This window comes from Phasianus colchicus, chromosome 2 (assembly GCF_987193195.1).
Source record: "Phasianus colchicus chromosome 2, bPhaCol1.hap1.1, whole genome shotgun sequence".
NCBI classification, from domain to species: domain Eukaryota; kingdom Metazoa; phylum Chordata; class Aves; order Galliformes; family Phasianidae; genus Phasianus; species Phasianus colchicus.
Window position 1 is genome coordinate 6,844,080 of NC_143437.1, and position 25,105 is coordinate 6,869,184.

The 25,105-nt window shown below is 41.0% G+C and overlaps 3 protein-coding genes across 30 annotated transcripts in view; 2 read left to right on the top strand and 1 right to left on the bottom strand.

The window, feature by feature from the left end:
* The window catches only part of LOC149918833 (uncharacterized), a 284,012-nt gene extending 275,752 nt beyond the window's left edge, over positions 1 to 8,260 (top strand). For 5 of the 6 annotated variants that reach the window (XR_016463846.1, XR_016463848.1, XR_016463847.1 and 2 more), the window contains 4 exons: positions 596 to 676; positions 2,834 to 2,904; positions 7,287 to 7,411; positions 7,764 to 8,260. The gene's annotated coding sequence lies outside the window, so the exon portion shown is untranslated. The remainder of the gene's footprint in view (positions 1 to 595; positions 677 to 2,833; positions 2,905 to 7,286; positions 7,412 to 7,763) is intronic. The other variant, XM_090134654.1, reaches the window with a different exon arrangement.
* ETAA1 (ETAA1 activator of ATR kinase) lies at positions 614 to 10,931 on the bottom strand. The gene is made up of 6 exons (XM_031603291.2): positions 10,649 to 10,931; positions 8,933 to 9,070; positions 8,267 to 8,343; positions 6,633 to 6,751; positions 4,217 to 6,297; positions 614 to 2,299 (listed from the first exon to the last, which is right to left on the bottom strand). Exons 1-6 carry the CDS (start codon positions 10,869 to 10,871, stop codon positions 2,178 to 2,180), a joined length of 2,760 nt encoding a protein of 919 aa, XP_031459151.2. The 5' UTR covers positions 10,872 to 10,931; the 3' UTR covers positions 614 to 2,177.
* A 136-nt stretch (positions 10,932 to 11,067) lies between these two features.
* The window catches only part of LOC116232872 (uncharacterized), a 324,054-nt gene continuing 310,016 nt past the window's right edge, over positions 11,068 to 25,105 (top strand). For 21 of the 23 annotated variants that reach the window (XR_016463863.1, XR_016463860.1, XR_016463864.1 and 18 more), the window contains exons 1-2: positions 11,068 to 11,265; positions 12,055 to 12,116. Coding sequence is in view for 3 of the 23 variants with exons in the window: in XM_090134657.1 (XP_089990783.1) it covers positions 12,060 to 12,116 (57 nt within the window). In the remaining 20 variants the exon portion in view is untranslated. The other 2 variants (XR_016463853.1, XR_016463854.1) reach the window with 2 other exon arrangements.

Here is a 25,105-nt window from a genome sequence, read left to right on the forward strand (position 1 = left end):
AAAGCCCTACTGTAATGATTAGGTTAATAGGGGAGAGCAGTAGATGCTTTAGCTGTAAACTCTCAAAAAGATGTTTCACACTTACTAGCTAATAGACTCTTCAATCATGGTTATGCAGCACATAGGAAGTAACCAGGTAAGCAAGTGACAGTAATTCATCTAAAAGTTGATTGCATCTTCTTGCAATTGCAAAGGGCTCTGTGTACACCTCTTCTAAGAACAGAATTCCCCTCATTGTGCACTAAGCTCTTTTCTGCAGCTCCAAGGACAAGTGGGATGGGGATGGCCAGATCTGTAACAGGATGAGCAAGTGCTGGGTCAGACCAGCATCGTTTCAGGACAGCCCCAGCGCCTTACTATTGCCTGTGCCTGAGATCCCTTCATCATCAAACTCTTACTGGGATAAATACAATGTTTGCAACCACCACTTAGTTGGGTTTCATGTGTCTGTTACATGGACCTGCAAATCTAAACTGTTAGAACACTGCCAGCAGAGGTTCAACAGCACGCTATTTTATATGATCTGTTAAGTGTGTCACTGTGGTGAAGTTTTCTGAAAAGCTGAAACCATTTTTTTCTGGGTTAACTTTGTCAGATCAGGAAGCTGATCCAACTCATCATTTGTTGCACAATGGCTGGAGCTGGCAGGACAGAGAACTGCAGCCAGAAACCGCAAGTAATGCTCATTTGGCACCAATATGGTCTTTGGTGGACTTCAGGATTTGATTTTATAATGCACTAATTAGGACCAAGGACAGTGGTTAATACAAAAGCACCTTCAGTAGTTTGAAAATCAACATAGCGTAGTATTCCAGGACCCAGCTGCAGGTGGTCATGCTTAGAACCAGTTCCTACAGAAAAGATTTTTAGTTTAAACTGACCAAGGGAAGTGGTTTGCAACCACTATAGGTAGAGAAGTGAGTCAAAGAATAATTGAATAAAACATAAAACTGTAAGGTAAAGTCAATAGAGAGTTCCCATTGCGCTGCCTTTTACCAATTTCTCCGCTATTTTCCAGAACAGACTAGAGAAATATTAAAAAAAAAAAAAAAGTTTAATGACAATTTACAAATATACAATACTTACATTTTCAAAAGTTACAAAAATAGTACATTTAACAGAAACCAAAAGCTTCATCTGACCTTTGGTACATTTCAAAGTTAGTTATTTACAAAGAAAAATCACAGTCACTTTTCATAGTGTCACATGTTTACATGTAAGCATCTCTCAGTTAAAAAACATCTCACAGCTTACCCAAAGGCACTTTTTGCAGTTTGAGCTCTGCACCCATCCATCACATTGAGAATTCTATCAGCCCCCGTTAAGCTGACATGACATCGCATTATTATGTTTTAACAGACTTTAGTTTGAAGAATATGTATAACCATCATGCTAAACTGATTCACAGTTGGTGACATTTCACCTGGTGCATTTTGTATTGCTTATGGTTTGGTACGATGACATAGGCTTCCTTTTCTAATTAGCTTGTAATACACATTAAGAAAAAAAAATGGACTTATTTTATTAGGTAGGATAATTCCATCTCTTCATAGAGGAAATTAAAACCAAGTGTTCTTCCCATGCTGTTATTTTACCATTAGAAATTCTTATATTAAACCCTTTCTTCACCATGCACAATTTTTGCCTAAAGGGAACAGACAAACAGATCAAGGCTTCCAAAACCTATTCATTTCTATTACTTTTCCCATTAGTGGATGTTTCCTAGTTTGCACTTATTTAACTCAAACTTTAGAAATTTCCCTTGAGAGCAAACACAAGTATTGTTTTGTCTGTGTGTGTTTGAGTATCATCCTTTAGTTTAAAATATTTCCAATAAAAGAAATACAGCCAAAATACATACAGCCCATTTTTGAAGCCTCTTACTTATTAGTGTACACAATTTTTTTCATGTGGTCATGATTTTTAGAGTATGTAACTTCAATGCATAGTAGAATGGAAACTCAAAAAGCCTTGAAGTTCATAGTTTGGGACTACACGTTTCCCACAGGCATGTTTTAGTTAAGACTAAATACCACCAGAATATTAGTTACGATTCAAGATCAGGATCTTTTTTTAAATCAAGAAATAAGAAAAGCTTGTTGTCAGCAACTGTGAGCACAGCTTAAAATGTCTTCCTTCGTTACAACGTTGCCCTCCCAAGAACTTAGAAACTCCAGTCAAACTGAAGCATCTTTTAAGAATGCCTGCATTCTGGATTTCCTTCGTGCAAGAGCTTCTTGTTTTTTTCTTTCAATTTCTTCTTGAGAACATTTTCTGTGTTTCTGTTCCACCATAGACACTGTAAATAAAAAACATACATTAGGACCCTACAAGTTTGTTTTGTTTTTTCCAATATGTATTTTAACTCATCTGTTTTCAGTGTGTGAAGATACATGGCAAGAGCACACTATTGTGACATGCCAGGCACCCAAGCCCATCTATCCTGTCCCCAGGGCAGAAGGGGGATAAGATGCATGACCTTTGCAGTGCTGCTGATTACTACCTCACAATGACGGTATAGGGGGGTGCAGACATTTGCTTCAAGGAAATTTTAGTTGGCTGCCCTTCAAGTGAACCTTGTGACATGAGGAGTCAACATAGGAGACGGCAGTGGGTTAAGAAAATTAAGGCTATTGGAATGAAAAGGGCTCTGCAATTTAGTGAGTTAGAGAGATGGGCATTGAGATGGTATAGACACAGGGGTCAGATATAGTACAGGTGTCACACAAATAAAACCAGAAAGGTTGAAAAAAGGTCAAAAGGAGCAATAAAAATTGGCAAAGGAGACAAGAACATGATAGCTAAACGTAATATTTTATATGTTGTGTTACAGAACTATAAATTCCTGTACAATAAAATCGTGACCTCATTGGAAACAACAGGAAGGCTCCCATCATTCTTCAGGTCAATAATTTTACCATTTTTATGTACCCATTTTCAATTAATGTATTTTTAATAAGTAGTTTTCCAGACTGGATAAACAAAACAAAGGCTCAATCTGATTCTTAAAAAAAGATGATTTACAGATGTCCGTTACACGTTAGTTTTTGCTTCCATTGCAGCTAGGTCTTTTCACAAACAGCTTAAGATAAAGGAAAGTTCTGTTGTTTCTCTGGAAATAAAATCTAAGCTAAGAGGGCTCTTTCTATGTCATAAATATATTCTCTAAAGCATTCTGTGAAATTACTACTTAACTCTTCCCCCCTCCCATCCAAAATGGTTTATTTCCATTTGTCTACTTCTTTGCTGGGCACAGAATAGATAAAATAGTGATTCTTTACATAATGCTGGCTGATGGTTTCCAGGAATTACTTTTTGTTTTTATAACAGCACTTCCTAGCAATTGAGGTTGATATAGTACACTTCAAAAGGCCCATTTTATCAAAATTAGTACTAATAAATACTCTACCAAGCAATTAGGTCAAGTGAAAATGAGGACTGACTGAAACTTGGCTGGTTCTCCATTTCTCTAGCGAATAACAGTGCTTAGAATATTGCAGACCACTTCAAAATGGACTGGTCTAGTGACCGTCTGGGAATAAAATCTTCCTAAATAAAAGGAAGTGTTAGTGTTTGGGCTGATTACACAAGGAATATTTCACTGGCAATTCTGGTCACAGAGCAAATAACAATACACGCCTAGGTTTCAGAATGATTCGAGGTTCCAATTTCCAGGCATACAATAAAAAGAAATTGGCATCCTGTATCATTTGCTGCCTTTTTCCCTGCCCCACCATAAACTGGGGTTTTAAAATCATGGCTGAGATAAATAATTTTTAATTTTTTTTTTTTTCCCCTAAAACGTACTGCTAATTTAAGCACTGACTTGCAGTACAGCACTTACTGCGTACCAAAATGGTTTGAAGTAACTCACAGTACAGTATGCTGAGTGCTGCCATCAGAGTACACCTGATTCTAGTGGTTCTGAGTGTCTGTGGTGTATGAAGTTTTCTGAGAAGCGGAACAAAAATAGGAAAGAGAAGTCCTTAACTACAGGGATTCAAGAAATGCGTCAAGACAGTTTTAGGTTTGGAGAAAACAACTTCCAAATTCTCATTAGTACATTTACTAATGCCTAAACTGAATGGATGAATATTGAAATCTATTTTAAGTTGAAACACGGTATAAACTTATCCTGTAACTTTCTGTGCACAGTGAGGAAAAAAATAACAACAAAAAAGCAGTTCAGCAATGATTCAATATCTAAGACACGCACCTGATGTAGGCAATGCAAAAGACTCTGAAAGGTGCCTCTTGAAAGGTGGTTTTGTATTTTCAGGCTTGCTGTGCAAGGTCGCATTCACCTGATTCTTACTTCCTTCCAAACCCTGAAGAGCAATTCCAACGCCAGAATGACTCCCTGGATTTTCAGGCCCTACATGAAGAGCACTTTGAGAACTGTCAGTTTTTCGAAACTTAAACTTTGAAGGCAGAAGTGACATGCTGTTACCGGAACTATTATTTGGCATCTTTCCTGTATTATACAAAAGATGTTGGCTCTCTAACGATTTGCTACAAGAAATGTTTATTGCATTAGCTGGGTTTGCTTCAGAACTAGTTTCTTTTGCTGGCACAGAATTTGACCTGTGCCATTTTCCTGAAGCATTCTTTCTAGTATCTTCGGAAGCAGCTTGATGATAGTTTTTTGACAGTGTGTATTTACTCTTCACTGAAGTGCCAGAGGTTGCTGTTAGAGGACTCAGTACATTTTTACAGTTTGCTACATGCCCTGTTGCAGTCAGCCCATGTGGAACCCTTGAGAAGTTCCTAGAAGAGTTGTCTACTGAATGACCATCCTGTTGTACATTTCTTTGCTGTGCCAAGGGATGATCAGATAGTCCTTGTTTAGATGCTGAAAAGCCACTGACAGCATTTGATCTGGATTGAATACTGGCTCCTTGTATCATTTTAGTTCTTTCGCTTCCTTGTTTAACCTCCTGGTTCTGAGTCTGCTTTTCTACATCGTCACATACCTGATATAATAATTCATCGTCCTCACAGTTTGCATCCCAAAGACTATCAGATTCACAAAACATGTCTAAAACCTCATCAGAGAATTTTGGTTCATTCCAGTCATCAAATGACAGAGGACATTTCTTTGGTATTTCAGCTGTATTTAAGTGACTTGTATTGACATTAGATTTCATGTTGGTAGAAACACTGGTTGATTCACAAAAAACAACATTTGTGTTATTCCCAGGTTTTTCAATCTGAGGTCTACGAGAATTAGATCTTGAAGGACAAAGAGGAACAAGGTTATCTTTAGGCTCAACAGTTCCATTTCCATTCTTCGCTTGAGATTGCATTGAAACAGGAATACAATTAAAATCGTTGTTGGGGGCATTCCTCCAAGCAGAATCCATGCTTGCCATCTTTGAGTTTTCCATCTTATTATAAGGCTTTTGTAAAGAAAGAGACTTTGCAACATTTTGTGCATTTTTACTAGGATGCTTCAAAGGTGAAAACTGGAAACTGTTAGATTTGTGTACGCTCTCCAAACAAATTACTGAAGTAGAATTACTTTTTTCCTTTGTTCTGCTGGCATCACCGAAACCCTGCACAGATGGATTTATAGGAATTGGTGGAGCTTCTTCAATATTTATCAATTCGGGATTTTGGGTTATTTGCATCACAAAAGAGTCATCTGCCAAAAAATCTGTATCCCAGTCATCAAAATCATCATTAACTACTCCAGCAGGCTTACCAGAGACCACCAATTCTGTCTTCAAAGAAGAAGTTTTTTTTGTCAGTGTATGAGTATCAGTTTTTTGAAAAGTCTGTTTCACACTTCCTGGAGCATGTAGGGTATCTTTTCGACATGCACTTGATCTACCATTTTGCACATTTTTAATTTGCTCAGGAAGGTGGTCAATCTCCAAGATACTTTTGTTTTCACACAAACTGTTATTTAGAGAAATACCTGACAGCCCTTGGCTTAACTGTCCACTACACTTCTGGGTAGAACAATCAAAAAGAGCATGAAGGGCTATTTCAGCCTCAAGGTCTATAGACTTTTGACTGCTAGACTGACAAGGCTCTACTGTAGGGATGCCAGTGCTTTCTCCAACTGGTTTCAGAGACAGAGCAGTACCTGTTGCAGAAACTTCATCAAGGAGTGATTTCAGGTTCTTGGTTTTTAATTCATCTCTGTAATTATTTAAAGACTCGGAGGCAGTCTGGATAAAGCCATGACTAAGCTTCTCTTGTTCATGAACAGCATCTAGCTCTACCAGATTTTTATCAAATTCCTTGGCCAACTTCATGAGCTCCTCTTCAGGACTTTTTATTTTAAGATCTCTAGATTAATAAAAAACAAAAATAAAATAAAATAGAAAAGAGAATCACACCTATTGAGAAAGTTTTGCCAAGTTCAGCTCAGCTACCCTATATGCTGTTTATTCTCTAGTTTAACAGCTACTGAGAGTATGACTGAATCTTGCTGCTCTCAATGCATGCAATCCTTTAGATAATTCCCAGTGATAACCACCCAATTAACAAGATAGCAACTGCAAAGTTAAAATCTTTCTGTATGCTAATACACAATTACATGGCTCACTATGCATACTGAAACACCACATACCCTTTTTACATGAAAACTCAGCTACAATGGGCAAAGCAAAACTCTGACTTACCTTGTACAACATAACTTTGTCCTAGCTCGCACTTTTACTACTCCAGGTGTGCAGGGAATTGCATCCTCACCAATCCACGTCCCTAGAAGGGAGCCTTCATTACAGGCTGCTTTTTCATCCTGGATGATTAGATTTATAATGCTTAGCAATTTGATTTCAGATAAGGATTTGACTAGACACACACCTTGCATTAGTTAAAGTTACTAAACCAATTAAATTGGATCACATCTATTGAAAGCCAAGGATAGGAGCTAAACCAATACAAGCTAAGCAAGATTACTCCAACACTGTCAACTGATAGTATCAGTTTAATTGTATCAGTTTAATGCTGGAACTTCAATTAAAATAATTGAATTCTAGTTTGGTGCTCAAATCTAATACTATATTGCTTCCCAATCAGGTTTACGAATAATCAGCAATATTCACATTACAAAGCTGTGATTTGTTTATTTTAGTACACAAGTAAGAAGCTACTTGAGATACCCTTATCTTTATCCACCTATAGCAGCATTAACAGATCAGAGAATTTGAAACAGATCATATTTTGTATGGCTCCTGGAAAAAATATCTGACTTCTTCCATTACAACTGTTACAGCAGGAGCCTTTAAACAAAAATAAAGGATGTTTAGAAATGAAATGAGCTTGTTTTACAGCTTCAACATTCAGGCTGGGATCTGAATTCCTAAATCTAAGAGATACACTACTGCAGCAGTACAATGAGTACAGGGCCAGAACCAAACACTGAATGTGAGGAATTACTGCATGTAAGCCAGCAAAGGTAATTTGAACTTCACTGACTATCAGGGTAGTTTTCAGTATGTTTCATTTTTCAAGAAAAAAGAACCCAAGCAATAGATATTAGTAAACCCAGTGTGATATTATTTATAGTCATTATAGAACTGTAGTCATTTAAAAGGAAATGACATCCCTTATCAATGATTTTCTAATTCTACTTTCTCACAAATATTCAAAATAGCAAATACATTTAAATGGCTCTGTCAAATAATTAGGCATTTTTGGCAAGTCACATTCTACAGACTGTGCTAAGAATGACAAGTTCTCTTCTTCCATCTAGTAAAATACAAACAATAAGACTCCTATTAAAAGACTATCTTCTTTTCATTTTGCAGGCTGTGGATGTCAGTTTGACAGCCAGAAAGAGACGTCAAGAGCGTGGACCTTAGGGTAAAAAATGCAAATTATTTAGAATAATAGTGCAGCTTTACTGTGTTTATATTATTGAGCAGCCTCTCTTAGATATCTGAGTCAGATGTTGCCAAGTAAATCCAGTATGTGAAGAAACGATACCTTTTAATGCACAAGTGATAAAGGATAAGTAAACCACAATAAATCTTCTAAGATCAGGGGCAATAAGCTGAGTTCTGCAAGTAGAACTTCCTAAATGCAGCTGCAACTAGTCCACTTTCTTCATACATCTTGTTTTTTTAAGAGTCAAATGTTGATCTTATGATTATAATTCAAGCCAGTTTTATAAACATGTTTCTAGTTATCTGCATACTTGCTTCTTGCCATGTATGTTAGACTACTGTAACTAAAAGGGAGCCTTCAGTAAAAGCACTATTCTGTTTCAGTACTGCATGTACAGAGCGTTGTTTTAGAAAGTAAGAATTACCTGAGGAGCAATCCTATTAACAATTTCTGAAATTTCTACTGCACATCTACTGGTAAGCTGTTTGGTTTTTCCTTTGCCTAAGAAAATAATAATAATAAAAAAAAAACTTTTTAAAATGACAAAACTTTACAATTTATAGAGTTCATTATAGCTCAAATTGCACTCGATGAAGTCAGAACTTGATACAGTACTATACTGAGGAATTTGGGGGATTTTAATAAAAGTAAAATCAAACCAATCACCTCTGGACTCATCAGGTGCTGTCATGATACAAGAAGGGGCATTTTCTCAATAAATCTGGACTTTTATCACAGAATCATTTGAGTTGGAAGGGATCCTTAAAGGCCATCAAGTCCAACTCTCCTCCAATGAGTAGGGAAACCTACAGGACTATCAGGTGCTCAGAGTTCCATCCAGCCTTAGCTTGAATGTCTCCAGGGCTGGGGCATGCACCACCTCTCTGAGCAACCTGTGTCACTGCCTCACCACCCTTACTGTAAAAACCTTCTTCCTTATGTCCAGTCTAAATCTCCCATCTCTTAGTTTGAAACTATTTCCCCTTGTTCTGTCATGAGACCCTACTGAAGAGTCTGTCCCCTTCTTCTAGTACACTGCAATTACATTCCCTTGACAGGCACCTTGAAGTATGAATTTTGTTAATATTACCTAGTCCACGTGCAATTGGTGAATGAGGATCCCAAAAGATTTCTTGTTGTATATCAGTGTCATTAACTGGTGAGCTGAAGGTAGGTATTCTGGATTTCCTACTCAGTGATCTCTTTGGAGTTTTATGTAAACATGGCTCTGTGTAAACAGAAAGGTGATCCTTATTAAACAGTAACAAACACAAAGGTGAAGAAACTCAGAATCTAACTTAGACCCAGGGTGAGGCACAGTGGAGATGCTTTCATAGAATCACGGAATCACCAATGTTGGAAAAGACCCACAGGACAATCCAGTTCAACCATCCACCCATCACTAATAGCTCTCACTAAACCATATCCCTCAACACAATGTCCAAACATTCCTTGAACTCCTCCAGGGACGGTGACTCCACCTCCCTGGGCAGCCCATTCCAGTGCCTGACCACTCTTTCAGAGAAGTAGCATTTCCTAACATCCAGCCTGAATCTCCCCCGGTGCAGCTTGAAGCCATTCCCTCTAGTTCTATCACCACCTACATGAGAGAAGAGGCCGACCCCCTGCTCACTACAACCTCCCTTCAAGTAGTTACAGAGAGCAATAAGGTCCCCCCTGAGCTTCCTCTTCTCCAGACTGAACAATCCCACGTCCTTCAGCCGCTCCTCATAAGGCCTGTGCTTCAGGCCCCTCACCAGCTTCGCTGCCCTTCTTTGAACACGCCCCAGGGCCTCAATGTCTTTCTTGCAGTGAAGGGCCCCAAACTGGACACAGTACTCGAGGTGCAGCCTCACCAGAGCTGAGTACAGGGGACAATCACTTCCCTGTTCCTGCTGGCAACACTGTTTCTGATACAAGCCAGGATGCCATGGGCCTTCTTGGCTGTCTGGGTACACTGCTGGCTCATGATCAGCCGAGCATCAATCAGTACCCCGAAGTCCATTTCCTCTACGCAGTCTTCCAGCCACTCTGCCCCAAGCCTGTAGCGTTGCCTGGGGTTGCTGTGGCCAAAGTGCAGGACTCAGCATTTGATCTTGTTGAACCTCATCCCATTGTCTTCAGCCCAGCTATCCAGCCTGTAGGGCCTTGCTATCCCCAGGCAGATCGACACTTCCAGCCAACTTGGTGTCATCTGCAACCTTTCTGAGGGTGTACTTCAGGAAGAATCAAAGCAAAGCTCACAGTCATCAAGGCTCTTTACTTACAGGATGGGTTCTTTCCACTGCAGTTATTGCAGGACAAGATGGTGATATCACATAGAGATGACAGGATGCTGACAGGCAGATGCCCAGCATCTAACATTAAATATGAGGACTGTGTGTCTTCTTGCCTGAGGGAGTACTGTGTGTTAATGAAATGCTATGGGGGAGAACATTTTGTGTCCTGCCTTACTCTGCGTTTCACACAGAGAAAGACTGTGTAAGACTGGTCTGGGTCAAAACTCCCACAGGCCCCTGAAAGGCTCTGGGTCACAACTCCTCACAGGTGCACCATCCACACATCTCCGCACCGCGCCTCTCCAGGTGGGGCTGCTAACAACAAGGACACAGCTGCACAAAACAGCTCCCAGCTGCCCCGGCCTGCCTTTCAGACACGGAACCGCCTGCGCAACTTCTAGAAGATGCCATCGCTACGCCAGATGCACCCTGCGAGCTGCTTAACGCCGCGGCTCCTCTCCTCCCGGGCCCTGCCCTCCGCGAGGAGCTGCCCCGGGCGGGCAGAGCCGGGGCCGCTCCCGCCGTACCTGCCGTACCGCGCACCGCCGCCTCCGGCGACGGCCGGGGCGCCTCCCTGGCGGGCAGGCCGCGGCCCGCACCGCCCTCCTCGCCGCCGGCGCCGGCCGCCGCCTCTTCCTCCGCGGGACGCTCCGCCGGCCTCCGCCGCCGGCCGAGCCCGTCCTCGCCGCCGCTCCGCCCCCGCAGGGCGGTGAGCCGGGGGCAGGGCTCCCTCCGCCGGCTACCAGGCATGGCGAGCGCTACGGCGGCGCCGCATCCACCGAGCCGCCGCCGGCGCCGCCATTTTGCCGGGGAGCCCGCCGGGACAAAGCCGATTGGTCGCCGCCTCACCGCGCCGGGCCGCCATTGGCCCCGCGGCGCGAGGGCGGGCCGCCGGACGCGGCAGGGAACTTTGCAGCGTGCTCGCGCCGCGCGCGCGCCCGCCCTGCAACCCCATGTGGGGGGTGAAGCCGCGCCCTCGTGTTCAGCCCGACCCCGAGATGGCTGCTCGTAGCCTCCCTCGTGCTTTCCTGCTCTCTGCTGAGGTCCTCAGAGAGGGAAAACCAAAAATCAGGCAGGAATAAGCAGTTCCAGCCTTGCGTGGGAGCTGAGGCTGGCAAACAGAGGCTGCCAGAAGCCAAATTTGGTAGGTAAGGAATGAACGTGAGGTTCCTGAGGGACTGTGATATTACATCGCTGTTTAAAAATGCAAGCACGTGTAGGTATTACATCATAAGGTGGATATTTCCTCTGCAGCCTACTGAGTGTAAATGCATAAACAGCCACCAAGCAGATAGGTCAAGGAGGGACCTGCTTGTGTACCGCTTCTGTACTGCTTTTTGTTTAATCAATTTGGAGCACTTTGGGCTCACACTTCATCTATAAGCTGTGAGCAGGGGATTTTGGTCTGGGATCAGCTATGTGAGGAGTTTTAAAGTCATGAAAGACTGATTCCCTGCACTGGGAAACCTCTTTCCACCCGAAGCCTCAGGCAAGCAATATGCTTTTTCGCTTCTCTGTCCTTGTGGGCGTAATTAATGCCAATGGAAGACTTTCTAACAAGGAAAAAATTAAGTAGCATGTATTGAACAGAGGAACTGTTACACGCAGAGCTAAACTATCGCAGTTAATCACAGAAAGTTGTGACTTCTGAGTAATCATTGGTGTCGTACCCATCAGAGACCAGGCTGCAAAAATAGATATAGAACTAGCCTTCAAAGTCCATTGCTGGATGTGAATGTGAGTATTGTTTTGTACTAACTCCAGCATGGGTAGAGCCTTGCATTGGTATAAAGTATGGTAATGCTATGCGTAGCATATTTTGTCACTGGTTGTCAATATGATAATTAAAAGCTGTGATGTACAGCACTGATACAAAGATGGCTTGTCTGGCACATAATGGTGCACCTTAAATTACTTGCCCTGTTGTTTCCAGGTAAGATGGACACCGAGAAGAGGCCAAAACCCAAATCTGCACCATACAAAAAAGCTCAACAGGTATGTGATGCCAAAACGAGCTGCTTTCTTAGTGGGTATTTATTTTGTTGCAGCTTAAGAACTTAGCTCGGAGCTGATGCTGTTTATTGAGTTGAGAAACTTAGTGGTGGAAGCTTGTGATGTTGAAGGGTTTCTCTGCGGAGCTGTAGCCTCAAGGAGGAGGGAGTTTACACTCCCTTGTCATGGCACGAGCAGCTGGATCAATGGCTAATTTTGAGCAGGCTGCGTTCCAGGGACTCGCAGCAAACTCCTGGTGCTGCAGTTGTGAGTCCTACTTTCACCTCAAGAAGGATAAATAATGGAGGAGAGGGAATGAATAATAAAGTTATTTCCGTTCTTAGTTCTGTCAACTGCCTGAGAACTTTTTATTGTGTTTTATGAAGGAAGTTCTGAAAAGGAATGAAACAAATGTGGAAGATCTGAGGAATTCCCCAAGAAATACTGATCAGTGTAATTAGAATAGTGTAGAAATGAACAAAAAAATGTTTCTCTCTAAAATCCTTAGAGCACAGAGCTTTAAAGTGAGCATTTTTTTCTGTGTTGGGAAGAATATGTAGTGTGAGGTTTTACAAAGTGTGTCATTCTTTGAGTTAATGTAACTAGCAGAGAAAAATGACTTTTTCTTATATTTCGTCTTTCATGTTTGCTAGAGTTGGAGAAAAGGGGTAAGTAATTATAGTGATTTCAATGAAAACATCAAGATTTGTCATAAAACAGTAGGTATTATGAGTAATTAATACAATTTGACAAATAGTGCCTTTTTTTCTTAAATACCTCATGACATTTTTAAAGTGAACAATATGGTCCTTTATTTCTACCCCAGTTTATATTGCCATGTCTTTTTTTGTGGGTGTGTATGTGTGTGCAATTTGAGCACTTGAGACCAGGTGAGACTAGAGCTTGCTGAGCTATCTGTTCCTTGGGCAGTTTGCTTTAAAAAGTGGCCTGGGTACTAACTTGCAACTCAATACAGTTGCATAGTATTTTAAACATCAAGTTTTCTCCTGGGGAAGGAACAGAGATTGTGTAGCTGAGTATCTGCCTGTATGGTGTACCTAAGGAAATTCAATAAATAGGTCACAGTCTCTCCTCTGCTTCTGGAGTTATACTTCTGGCAAAGCAGGCATCAAGGAAAGCCATGGGCTTTCTAAACCTGTCAGAATCCGTCTGTTTCTTTGGTTGTGTAAAAAAACAAAATGCAAAAGCAAATGCCTACCAAAGGCAAAAGTGTCTGAGTTTATGGCATGACTCTACACGATCTGCAGTGTTGCAGACATCTTCAGCAAGTTTCAGTGGTCCTGCGATCAAGAGCCTCTGGCCATGCTTCCTTGCATGGTGCAGACTGCTCTGAGCCTTGTATTTCTGCAGAGTACTGCTCAGGGATGCTGGGAGATGAGCAGAAGGGAATTGAATGAGGTGACTTATGTGCCTGAAATCTCCCCAGCAGCTTTGCTCATTCAGAGCTGGCTTGGATATTCCTGTACAGCACTGCTTTATGCCACGTAGACATGCCCTGCTATATCTGGCTTCCCATCTGTAACAAGGAGATAAGTTCTTAGTGCAGCATGGATTCTGGGCTTGCTCAGTCTGGAGAAAAGAAGGCTCCAGTGAGACCTCATTGCAGCCTTCCAGTATTTGAGGGGAGCTTATTAACAGGAGGAAGACCAACTTTTTACATGAGCTGATAGTGATAGGACAAGGGGGAATAGTTTTGCACTAGAAGAGAGGAGATCTAAATCAAAAGTTTGGTGGAAACTTTTTACTGAGAAGGGCAGTGAGGCCCTGGCACTGCAGCCCAGATTGCTGTGATGCCCCATTCCTGGAGGTGGCCAAGGCCAGGTTGGATGGGCCCTGGACAGCCCGAGCTCGTGGGGGGCAGCCAGACCATGGTACGGGGGTGGAACTGGGTGGGCTTTAAGGCCCTTCCACCCTAAGCCATTCTGTGGTTGTCCTAGGAATAAGCATGGAGCTGTTGGGTGCTGTGGTGAAGAGAAGTCAAAGGGTTAAGGTAAAACACATGAATAAACACAGCCCTCTGAACCTAAAATAAATAAATAAAAAATAAACTAAAGCCTTGGTATAAAACTTTTAGTGAAAATAAAAAATTCTAGCTACAATTTTCCACCCCTTTTTTCCCCCCAGAAATCTTACTCATCCATATATTCTCTTCAGAAGCCTTGGAGTGTTTACTAAAATAGAGCACTACATGACAGTAGATACTTTATACAAGTTCACTGAAAGAGATATGTGTTCTGTTGCCTTCTTTGGGATCTTAGGAAAAACTGAGAGGGTATCTGAAATGTTAACTTAATAGACAATAATTTTTTCCATCCATAGGGGAAACACAGCATCGTGTGTGTATTTTTGCTTTTATTAATAGCATTTTGATAGCACGGTTATAAAGCTTGTCCTTGGCTTGCCTTGAAATATCATACTGACTTCACTTATTACTTTAATTTTCCAAGGTGAAATGCTCAGAGAGCAGAAACTGGTGAGGAAAATATGGCCCAAGCAGTTACATATACCTTTATTTTTAAAGTGCTGTCCAGAAGGGTTTGCAGCCCTTTTTGCTGATGCATAAATTGACCTAGACAGTAAATGATACATGACCTTAAAAATATCTGAAGTAGCCTTGCTTGAGAATTTTTAGTAGAGAGTTATTAAATGTCAGAGTAATTTACACAAGCATAGCCTAGTTTATGATTTTGCATTCTTTTCCTCTTTCTCTCCTCCATGCCAACCAAGAACCAAAGGAGCTTTAAAATTTATACATGTATCTCCTTTTTTCTTCTTTTATCATAGAGGTTCGTCTGATTTTATTTATCACACTCAGAAAATCTAGTCAAATGTGAGAGTATAATGTAGCTCACAAAGGCCTGATCCAGCAGAGTACTTAAGTACCTGCATAATTTCATCGTGATGACATTTTCCATTGCTCATTAACTGGCATTTAAAGGAAATTTTCCATTGCTTGGTGTCTGGGCATTTAAAGGAAATTGTCAGCCAAAATGGGCCAGCCATTTTGAAGAATTAGGTCAGGCAGTGAACAGGCTACAAGCTGCAGAGGTCTGTAGGGAGTCCCAGAGGTACATGCCCCTTACAGAAGGCTGGTGATAGCCACTGGGAGGGCCTCAGCTTTGTAATGTAATGTAGGCTTAATTCTCCGGAGCTCTTCTCCGGTGCTCAGGGTGAAATACATTGAGGGCCTGCTACTTAGCTGTGCAAGACTGCAGACACCACTGTTTGTAGAACTTCTGCTTTCAATCTCAGCTGGGCAAGATAGCTTCAATACCCTGCTGCCAGGAGGCAGCTCATTGGCTGCTCCCCCTGGAACAGGTAACCCAGGCATCTCAACCTGGTGCTGGCTTGCACTGGGTGGGCTTGCACCAGAGAACAACCATGAGGAGCTGAGGCAGCCACGTCCCGTCTGCTCACCTGTTTTGCTGCACCTAGTTCCACTGCCAACAAGCTTGTAGAACCTTTTAGTGTTTTTTATTCATGCCTGTTCACTGTACAGTGAGGATATTCTCTTGGATGATCTCTCAGCTGAGATGTGTCCTCTCCTATCTCATTGTTTATATGTGAATCATCACGAGGGCAAGATCAAAAACTACTCATAAAAATTACTGCAGCAACATTTTCCTTTTTCATTTTCTAATCTGTTGATCCTGTTGTACTATAACTGCAGGCTATCAAGGAGTGAGGAATAGGGTTTCTGTTCTGCTCTCTTAGTTTCTGGAATTTTTTATCCCTTATAAGAAAACAAGTTATAAGGTTCTTTAAAGAACAGGAAAGCATAGGTTTCTGGCTTGTTTGAAATGCCTGACAAACATTAATCTACTTTATATCCTGTAGATGATTTCTTTCATCACTGACAAAAACTGACCTGTCTTTGAAGATATAGACCTGCTAAAATCAGTGAAGTATTCAGGCAGCTTCCAAACACAAAGCAATCAATGGCCAGAGAAGACAGCTTTTTGATCAAGCATTCTGGAGAAGAAAATAGACACTGCTTACTTATTTGAAGTAGGCTTAGCTTTTGATTGATACATCTGTTCCAGGAGAACGTTTAGCCTGCAGTCCTAAACAGCTTACTGAAGAATCAGTGATCAAACTACTATGAAATTCTCCAAGTACAGTCATTCTCTGTTTTTCTCCAGCAGACTCAGCAGTTTCTGGATAATTTTATGTCAAGTGTTCATAGCTTTATAGAACAGTTAATGTTACTCTGTTACCAAAGTGCTTTTTTTTTTTTTTTTTTTTTTGAGGCTTTTGTTTCTTAAATCCTTTACATTATCCTTTGAGCCTGTATCTTATTAAGTATAAGCCACAGTTTACATGGAAATGCATAACAACAAAGTTATCTCTGTTCCATGTGTATGTGGGACTCTCATGCAGTGTATACTGCTGCTGTTTTTAATGTTGGGGTGACTGGAAATCATTCTCTCTTAGCAGCAATGTTGTCACCTCTAAAAGGATTCACAGCCTCTGACTGGTACCCAATGCCTGCACTGTGGGACTGCTGTGCCATGTGAGCTAACTGCCATTATTGTTGTTTTTTTCTTTGACAACACCAAGCTTGGGGTGGATATGAAGGTTTGGCTTCAAGTTGTGAAGCTGTAGTATCATAGAATCATAGAATATCTTAATGGCTTAAAGCTCATCCAGCACCAACCCTATACTGTGAGCTGGCTGCTCCCACATGTTCAGGTTGCCCAGGGCCCATACAACCTGACCTTGGGCACCTCCAGGGATGGGGCACCCACAGCAATCTGGGCAGCAGTGCCAGGGCCTCACCAACCAACATTTCTTCCTAACATTTAACCTAAATCTCTTCTCTTTTTCTTTAAAGCCATTTTCCCTTGTCCTGTCACTATCCGACCATGCAAAAATCAGTCTCTTATGCTTATAAGCTTTCCTCCCTTGTGGAAGGCCACAATGAGGTCACCTCAGAGCCTTCTTTAGCCTAAACAAGCCTATCTCCATCAGCATTTCTTCATCAGAGAGGTTTTCCAGCTCTCTGATCAGCTTCATTGCCCTCCTGTGGACTCTGCTCCAGCAGCTCTGCATCCTTCTTGTGTTGGGGACTCTGGTTTCAAGAGTGAAGCATGATAAAGTTACGTTTCCAATGTGTCACTTGCTTTGTGGTGACCACAGAGATGGGTGGTCCAATTTCTTTTCCCTAAATGGCCATTTCTGGCATTTCCTCAAGCAGGACAATTCTGGGTCCAGGATCCCTTCCAGCTTAACACGCTATGACCTGATGGTCCTAATTCAGAGAGTGAGCAAACAAATGCCCAGATAAGAATTAGACACCCTTTTTGATTATTAATTTTTTCATTTATTTTCAGATGGCTTTGCCTTTTGTCATATTGTTCACACATAACGCGTCTGACTCTTCCTATGTCACACTACATCTTCGCAGTAATTTTCTGTGCTGTTCTGTCCCTCTGGATTTTACAGCAGTGGATCAGAAAGAAAGTGCAAGCTCTAGCAGAAATAATAAATCCACTGCAGGTCTTGAAGGTACTAATTTCTGCAAAACAAAATACTGCCTCAATTCTGTTATGGGCTGGAAGGGGTGATCAAAGTGAAATACATTCATTGTGGAATTGGTTTGCGCAACCTGCTTCTAAACCATTACATCCTCCTAGATTTTTATTTATTTATCTGCAGAAGTAAATAATGCAGTTGATCTAGCCTGGCCTGTGTGCAGTGAGTTCCATGCAGCTCCTAGAAAGTTCAGGGTTAGCCTCAAACCACACCCGCGTCCTAAGATGGGCAGGGGGGCTGTGTTAGCCTGGTCACCGGGCTGAACCTGGGTAATTTATGGGATATCAGTGAGGAGATGCATGATGTAGAACTAGTGGGCTCTGCTAGGAGCCCTTCACACAGTTGCCACACTGCAGTGCTTGGGAGGCAAGGTCCTCTCCAACTGCAAGCTCCCCAGTGAGCTCCAAGACTGCGGCACGTGTCCTGCGGATCTCAACTGAAGGTCGGGATGGTCAGTTATAGCTGGAGTAATCTGACATTTGAAATAATATTTTAGGAACTGTCCTTTAATTGCAGATATTTCTAATCTATGCAATCTTATCTAATTAGGTTCAACCATGCCCAATTCCTTGTCTGATTGCCTGAGCCTTTCCGCTTAACCAGTCAGGTTTATTCAATAAGGTGTCCTATAATGTTATTTCCTTCTTTGAGAGTATATGTTATCATCCCTGACACAGACTTAAGAATCTCTCCACTTTCTTCTTATTTTAACATCCTCCATCTCCACAGTAAAGTCCTGTGCTTTAGTTAGGAGTCACCTAGCTGAGGAGAAATCTGGGTGGGAGTTTGGGTCTCATCAGTTTTAAGTACCTGCGAGATTCTTAAGAGACACAGCAAGAACAGAAGAGGCAAAATATAGGTAGAATCTCCATAAATTGAATACAACATAGTTCAGATTGTGGATTCAAATAGTTAACAAGATTAGAAATAAGAAATGAATACAGTTGCACAGGCAGTTGACTCACTATTACTGTCATTTCCTTTTGGCTTTGGTCATGGGGGTAACAAGGTAAGAAATAACTGTTTGTTTCCTTTTATTGATTGGTTTGGTATTTGAAATAAAGATGATCTCTTTTTTTGCCTGAACAAGTCTTTTGTAGGTTAATATTATGTTAATTGGAATGGATGTCTTCCTGAGACTTATTTTCTCGTTCATTTGATCTAATTAGCTGATTAATTTTTAATTGCCTACTAAGAGATCTTTACCATATTGTGATTTGTGTTTTACCTTTACATTTGGAAAACAATAGGACACCTAAAATGACTCTAAAGTATTGTATTGAAGTATTTCTGTGAGGGATAATTGCAAATTATGATTTCTTCCTGCTTTGTAATTTTAGAGCAATCTACTTTGAGTTAGTGCTCATTAATCAAAAGATTTGCGTAGTGTGGAGTAGTAGGAAGGTGCATTAGTTAGGCAAGCTTCACAGGAGATGGTCTGAGACTTGGTGATCAGATGGAAATGCAATCTCTTGGCTGTGTACGGAACCGCAGTGAACGCTTCCCAACTTACAACATTCATTCTTTTGCTCCACAAAAATATTCTGAGATTCACAGAATGAATATAGTAATATGCTTACAAATAGAAGTGTACACTTCTTAACAAGGCCAGCTGTTGATTAAAATATATTTTCCAGTGCTGGTAGATAAATCGCAGTTCTTGGCAAGTTATGTCAAGTCATTCCCTGCCTGCGTTAAATTTATGCCTCCATTTTAGACTGAATTTGCTGTAACTTCTAGCCCTTGGATTCTACTTTTGCCCACTAGTTTGAAGAGCCCTCTATTATCATTTTCTTGCTCCTTGTGGTAAGCACTTGTAGACTGTGATCAAATCATTCTTTAACGTTATTCTTGATAAGTTAATTGATTTTGTGCCTAGAGTCTCTTACAATAAGGCATGTTTCCTAATACTGTAATTGTTCTCCTGGCTTCCTCAGAACCTGTGGATTTTTTCACAGTATTTCTTAAAACAATGCTGTGAACCCAATCGAACTACTAGTTGTTTCTCTTTTGGCACATAAGATAACATAACCTCTGAATTTGTCTTTGTTATTGTTCGTACATCTGGCGAGCATAGGAACTTCTGTTATAGCACTTCTGTTATGGCACCACACTAGAAATTCATAGTAATCTGGTTTCTTGCTATGGTTTTTGTTTTTCAATCCTCCACTCCTCTGTAGGATCTCTTTCTTCCAGAGTAGTCTTCCATCATTAAGTCTGTCTCACTATTGTTGTTCTTAGATCCATGGCCTTCTGCTGACTCTACTGAAGCACTTAGCTAACCAAGCTGTCTTCTTCATCATTTACCATTTTCCATTTTCACTTTAAATATTGTGAAAATGATTTTTGTTTGTAACAAAAAAAGAGAAAATAGTCCGTCAGCCAATAACCAATTATGATACTGGTGACTTACTCCCCAGTCATACAGCGACGGGTTACACACATCTGCAGTGTGGTCGGTAAGTAGTTTAAGAAGCCATTCTGATTCATTGCATCTAATTCTAGCAACCCAAAAATTAGCTTCTAGTCGCTGGTAGCTTTCTAAGTGCTTAACAGGAAATGGAGAGAGATGGAGACCTTTACAGGAAGATATAGTGAACTTGACTGAAGAGTCATAAATCGCTTTCCAAAAATACCATTTTGTCTCCACAGGCTGTAATTGGGAACATATGGATTTCTTGTCTTCTATGCTTTTTAGCTTTTTGGTCCAACTATGGTGTGTCACAGAGCCTGTTCTCATACAGGCATCCATCAAGATGGTTGCCTTTAGCAGTCCCGTTTGTAATCACATCAAAATACGATATCAAGTTAGCTTGACAAGATCTATTTTCCAGAAACCCATATGGATCAGCTATAATTATATTATCCCTTTTAGTTCTTTATCAGGTTAGTTATCACTTATATGCCTCTTTTGCTTTTCTATCAGGTCTTTCTATCAAATTCCTACTTTCTCCACTTTAATATTGACACACATCCAAATAGTGAAAAATCTATTGCAGTGATGTCTTGGACATTTTTGTTCATTTGTTTCCATCCCATCTAAATCAGGTGGGCTTTTCTATGAAGTGCTTCAGCTCTCCTGGATCAGTCAGGGATAGATCTGAGGATGACCTAGAGCCTTATCTTACGACTCAGAAGACTTTACCATATGACCTGTATGGCCCATTCCTGCTGTCTTTGCAGTGATGTGTGGGTATTTTGCCTTTTTCTTTCAGCAGTTCGAATGAAAATTCTTGTAAATGTATTAAGTGTCTCTCTTTTCTAAACTCACGTGTTTCAGAAAACTTTTAAATGTCTGAAGAAAAGTTGCCTCATTTTTGATTCTTCATTCTTTCTTTTCCTCTGTAAAAGAAATACATCTGAAAGTAAACAGACAGACCATAGTCTCCCATTGACTTCAGCATGCAGAGAGACTTCCAGGGTTGAAGGGAAAGCAATAACACTTCTTGCCACATAGGAAGTGCAAGGATAGCAAACTTTCCAACTTTTTTTTTTTTTTTCCCCCCAACGTAATATCTTTTGCATGAGGAAGATGCTCTGGAGTAAGGATTTCTGCCACCAACTCATAAGAATTCCATGGGAGAAAATGTGCGCAATGGAGTCTTTCTGAACCAAGGAAACTACTCAAAAGCCTGAAACTCCATCTGAGAGTTCTTTTAGGTCACCAGATAACTCAAAAGCCACTGGTGGCTCTTTAAGTTTCAGCACAATAAACTAACTGGTACCAAAGTGGTGAACTGTAAAGGCGAGTCAAAACTGTCCTGCCCTGCTTGATTTCGACCTGAAAGACAGCAGGTGTCACAGTTCATGCCAGCACATCTGCTGTTGGAGATACGTTGCCATTTTAGAAGTGACTTGTTTCAGGAGGTGCATATGGATTTCTTGTTCCTAAAAAATTGTGGCTGCGGTGTCATGTAGGAAGGAATCATTTATTTTCATTTAAGATGGATTAGAGATAGAAGTCAATGACATGTCCTTCTTCCTGGGTAATCCAAGGACAGATTTTGGGTGGAAAGGAAGATTGATGTTACCTAATGATGATATTTTACAGTGTGTAACTCTTGAGTTTCCCAGTAAATATTAGGGAAGCTGTTAACATCTAGTGTGACTGCCTATGCTGCATGTAGCTCACCTCTCTTGGAGATATGTGATATTTCCTTTCTTCTGTTTATTCAGTCTTCTCATTTATTTCTTCAGTGTTCTCCACTATTTCTGCATCAGTCAAATGTAAACATCATAGTTTCACAGTGGCCAGATCACCAGATAGGCAAATAGAAGAGTTTTCATTCATTAAGAGACTGGGAATGTTGGTTTTTTCAAGTTCTTACTTTGCCAAACTAGTGTCATACGGATCATTTTTAGAGAATATTTTCCAAAATGCAGTTTTATATTCCAGAACTAATGTCTTGTAACACAGCAAGTGCTTCGCAGGCATGCTGCGTAGTTAGCACTACAACAGCTTCTTCACCAGCTTAACAGAGCATTTGCACTGAAGCCATTTCATATCTTTGGGACCGATCGCACGCTCATTATAGGAGTTACCTAACCAGCAATGAGTTGCATCTCAACGTGAAGGTATTTATGTGATTACTTCTTGGGAGGTGTTCATCCAAGTGTAAATTGCTCTGCCTCAGAACAGATTTTGGCTGGCGCTGACAGCTTGGATGACTGGCACGTTGTCATTTTCATAACACACCTAAAAGGAAAGTGCCAACAAAATGTAAGTGGCTTCAGTCAGAAATTTCCAGTAAAAATTTTGTCTCAAGGTAACTTGGTAGAAATAGGTTGGCTTCAATTAATATTTGAGATAAAACAAGATTAAGAACCCTTATTTTTCTCTCACAATGTTTCTGAGGGCATCTCAGTTCATGTGAGAGCAGTGCACGGTGAGACTGCCATGGTAACACAGCACTGTGGTTTATACTCCTCCTTGTGCCTACCTGTCGTGCTTTCAGTTGTCAATGAATTACCCTTCCACAGCTATGAAGAAAACCTTTCTATCCCAAGCATCCTATTTGCATGGGCTGACCCTTCAGTGCTGTTATGGGGATTTTGCCCTGGCTCTCCTGAGGAAGCATGGGTTATGCAGTCACCCTGTGCCAGCTGGGCAGTTATGTGTCTCCCTTTTCATTATCTAGTCGCAAAAAAAAAACCAAAACACCCAACCAACCAAACAAAAAAAGAAGGATGAAAAGATGAAGATCTTTCTAAAATGAGATTCCTATTGGTATTATAAAAACTGATGGCTAGGAGGAGCAGACAGCCCCAGTTTATCACCCCCGTTCCTCTGGATGAGAGAATTGCCACACTAGAGCGATGCTACATATGCTCCAGAGTTCTCACATTACTGAACACATCTCACATGTGCTTTATTAGACAGAGTATAATCCAACCGTGGGATGCAAAATCAAAGCGAACCACACTTTGTACGTTTACAGCTCAGGAAATGGAGAGAAGCTGCTTTCCTTCTGCTCACTGGAACAAAAATGCTTTTGAAAAGTAGGTTCCAACCCCTCTTTCTGGTGCTGCCTGTGATTTCATCCCATTAGCTATGATGGTCACCATTCAGTCTTCCAAGCGATGACGTGATGTACTGGGGGAAACTGTTGTTTCCAGTGTTATCAGGATAAATCTTCCTATGAACATTTGACCAAGAACACACATGTTTTACAATTATGTCTGCTTAAAGAAACCAGTCATATCCTCATAGTACTGCAGAATCTTTTTTTTTTTTTTTTTCTGGCAAGAGATGTGAAGAATTTCCAATTTCTGTATATTATAATAGATTTTACTGCAGAAATTATTGGTGTCCAGATTTGTAAAACAGAAGGCACATAGCCCACACTTTTGTTTGTTTCATTTATTTAGCATGGCATGGCTAGGTCCTGGAACTAGCTTATATGAGGTCATTACCCTATTGATTAAATAGTGTGATGAAAAGGGCATGATAATGCACTGCTGGGAGATTATTGCCAGACACTTTGCAAACAAAGCTGCTGAAAGGAGAGCAGTTGTGAGACCTTCAGCGTGGTGGGTAATTAGCAAGCAAGTAGGAATTAAAATAAAGGATACATGGTGTGATATAGTGATTATGTGCAGATAACTAATGTTTTGAGTACTCCCTTTTGGTGACTCTAATGAGAATACATTTTAGTACAGGAAATGTCTGCTGGGACTACACTATCCAGAATCCTTAAACAAGCTGTGCAGTGTGTTGTCTCTGACAGCGAAAAGAGAGCATGGAAGCAGCGCTGCAGTTCTCTCTTTTTCTTTAGACCTTTCTCTTTTTCTTCCAAAAAATTCATACTGCTATAACGAGTCTTAGAGAAAGAATGGATAAGCCCATTCCACTTCTCTGGGATGGAGCATCATTTCTTAAAACCAAATAAAAATAACAGGAAAGAACTGAGTCCAACAACTGGAGCTGAACCAACCACCTTTCAGTGGAAAGCATTGACTCCTACAAGATGCAAACCTGGGATGTACAGGCACTAACAAATATGTGACTGCTGCATTTAGACTAGCCTCTCCTCTGCCTCCTGGGAGACACGAATACACCCATGTTCCTGAATTAAATCTGGGCATCTGATTGATTCTGCAGCATATGTTTCATCTCAGCAACCTTCTCAGGTCTGAACAATCCAACAGATTTGATAAATTTCAGACAACACCTCAGTTGCCTAATGGGGAATTAAATGAAATTTTTAAGAATATGGGATGGACCAACTGAAGAATAGGTTAAGCAGTGTTTCTTTGTCAGATTTTAAATTTCTTTCATTCGTGAGATCCATGACAAGACACCGATAATTTCATATATTTTGTTGTCAGTATAATTCCTCAGAGCCCTTGCCCACAGTTTACAGACCAGGAGTAAGCCCTCCTGTGTCTTCCTTCACAAGTCTCAAACTGCACCCCGAGTACACCCAGGGGAAGTTAAACAGTCACAGCTACGGGAGGGAAGAGGGCACGAGATGAAGAAAAATAAAAAAGGGAGCAGAAAGAAGAGAGAAAAGAAGTACTGTAGTGAAGGAAAACATCTACTGAAGGCAAAAGGGGAAAGCATCTATGGTGAGGGCAAAGTAAATGGGGATTACTCTATCCAGTTCTATTAACCTTAATTTTAGTTCCTTTTTTCCATTCTTCAGCTTAAGTAAGTAAGCATATAGCCTTGTTTAGGTAATAGTTGGAGTAATGAAGATGGAATATACCAATTTGGGGCTAATTCTCGCCCTCAGGAGAGCACAAGGGACTGCAGCTGTGGCCAGCCCCTACCGAAAAGGAGTGGTGAGGAGAACAGCTCCTTGTGTCTGACTTCCCATTACATCCTCACCAGGGACCACCATAGTCTAGCCCTTAAAATAAATAGATGAGGTTAATTTTTCCAGCAGTGCAGTGGGTTTAGCAGCTCCCAGCACTGGTTCAGTTACACACCCACT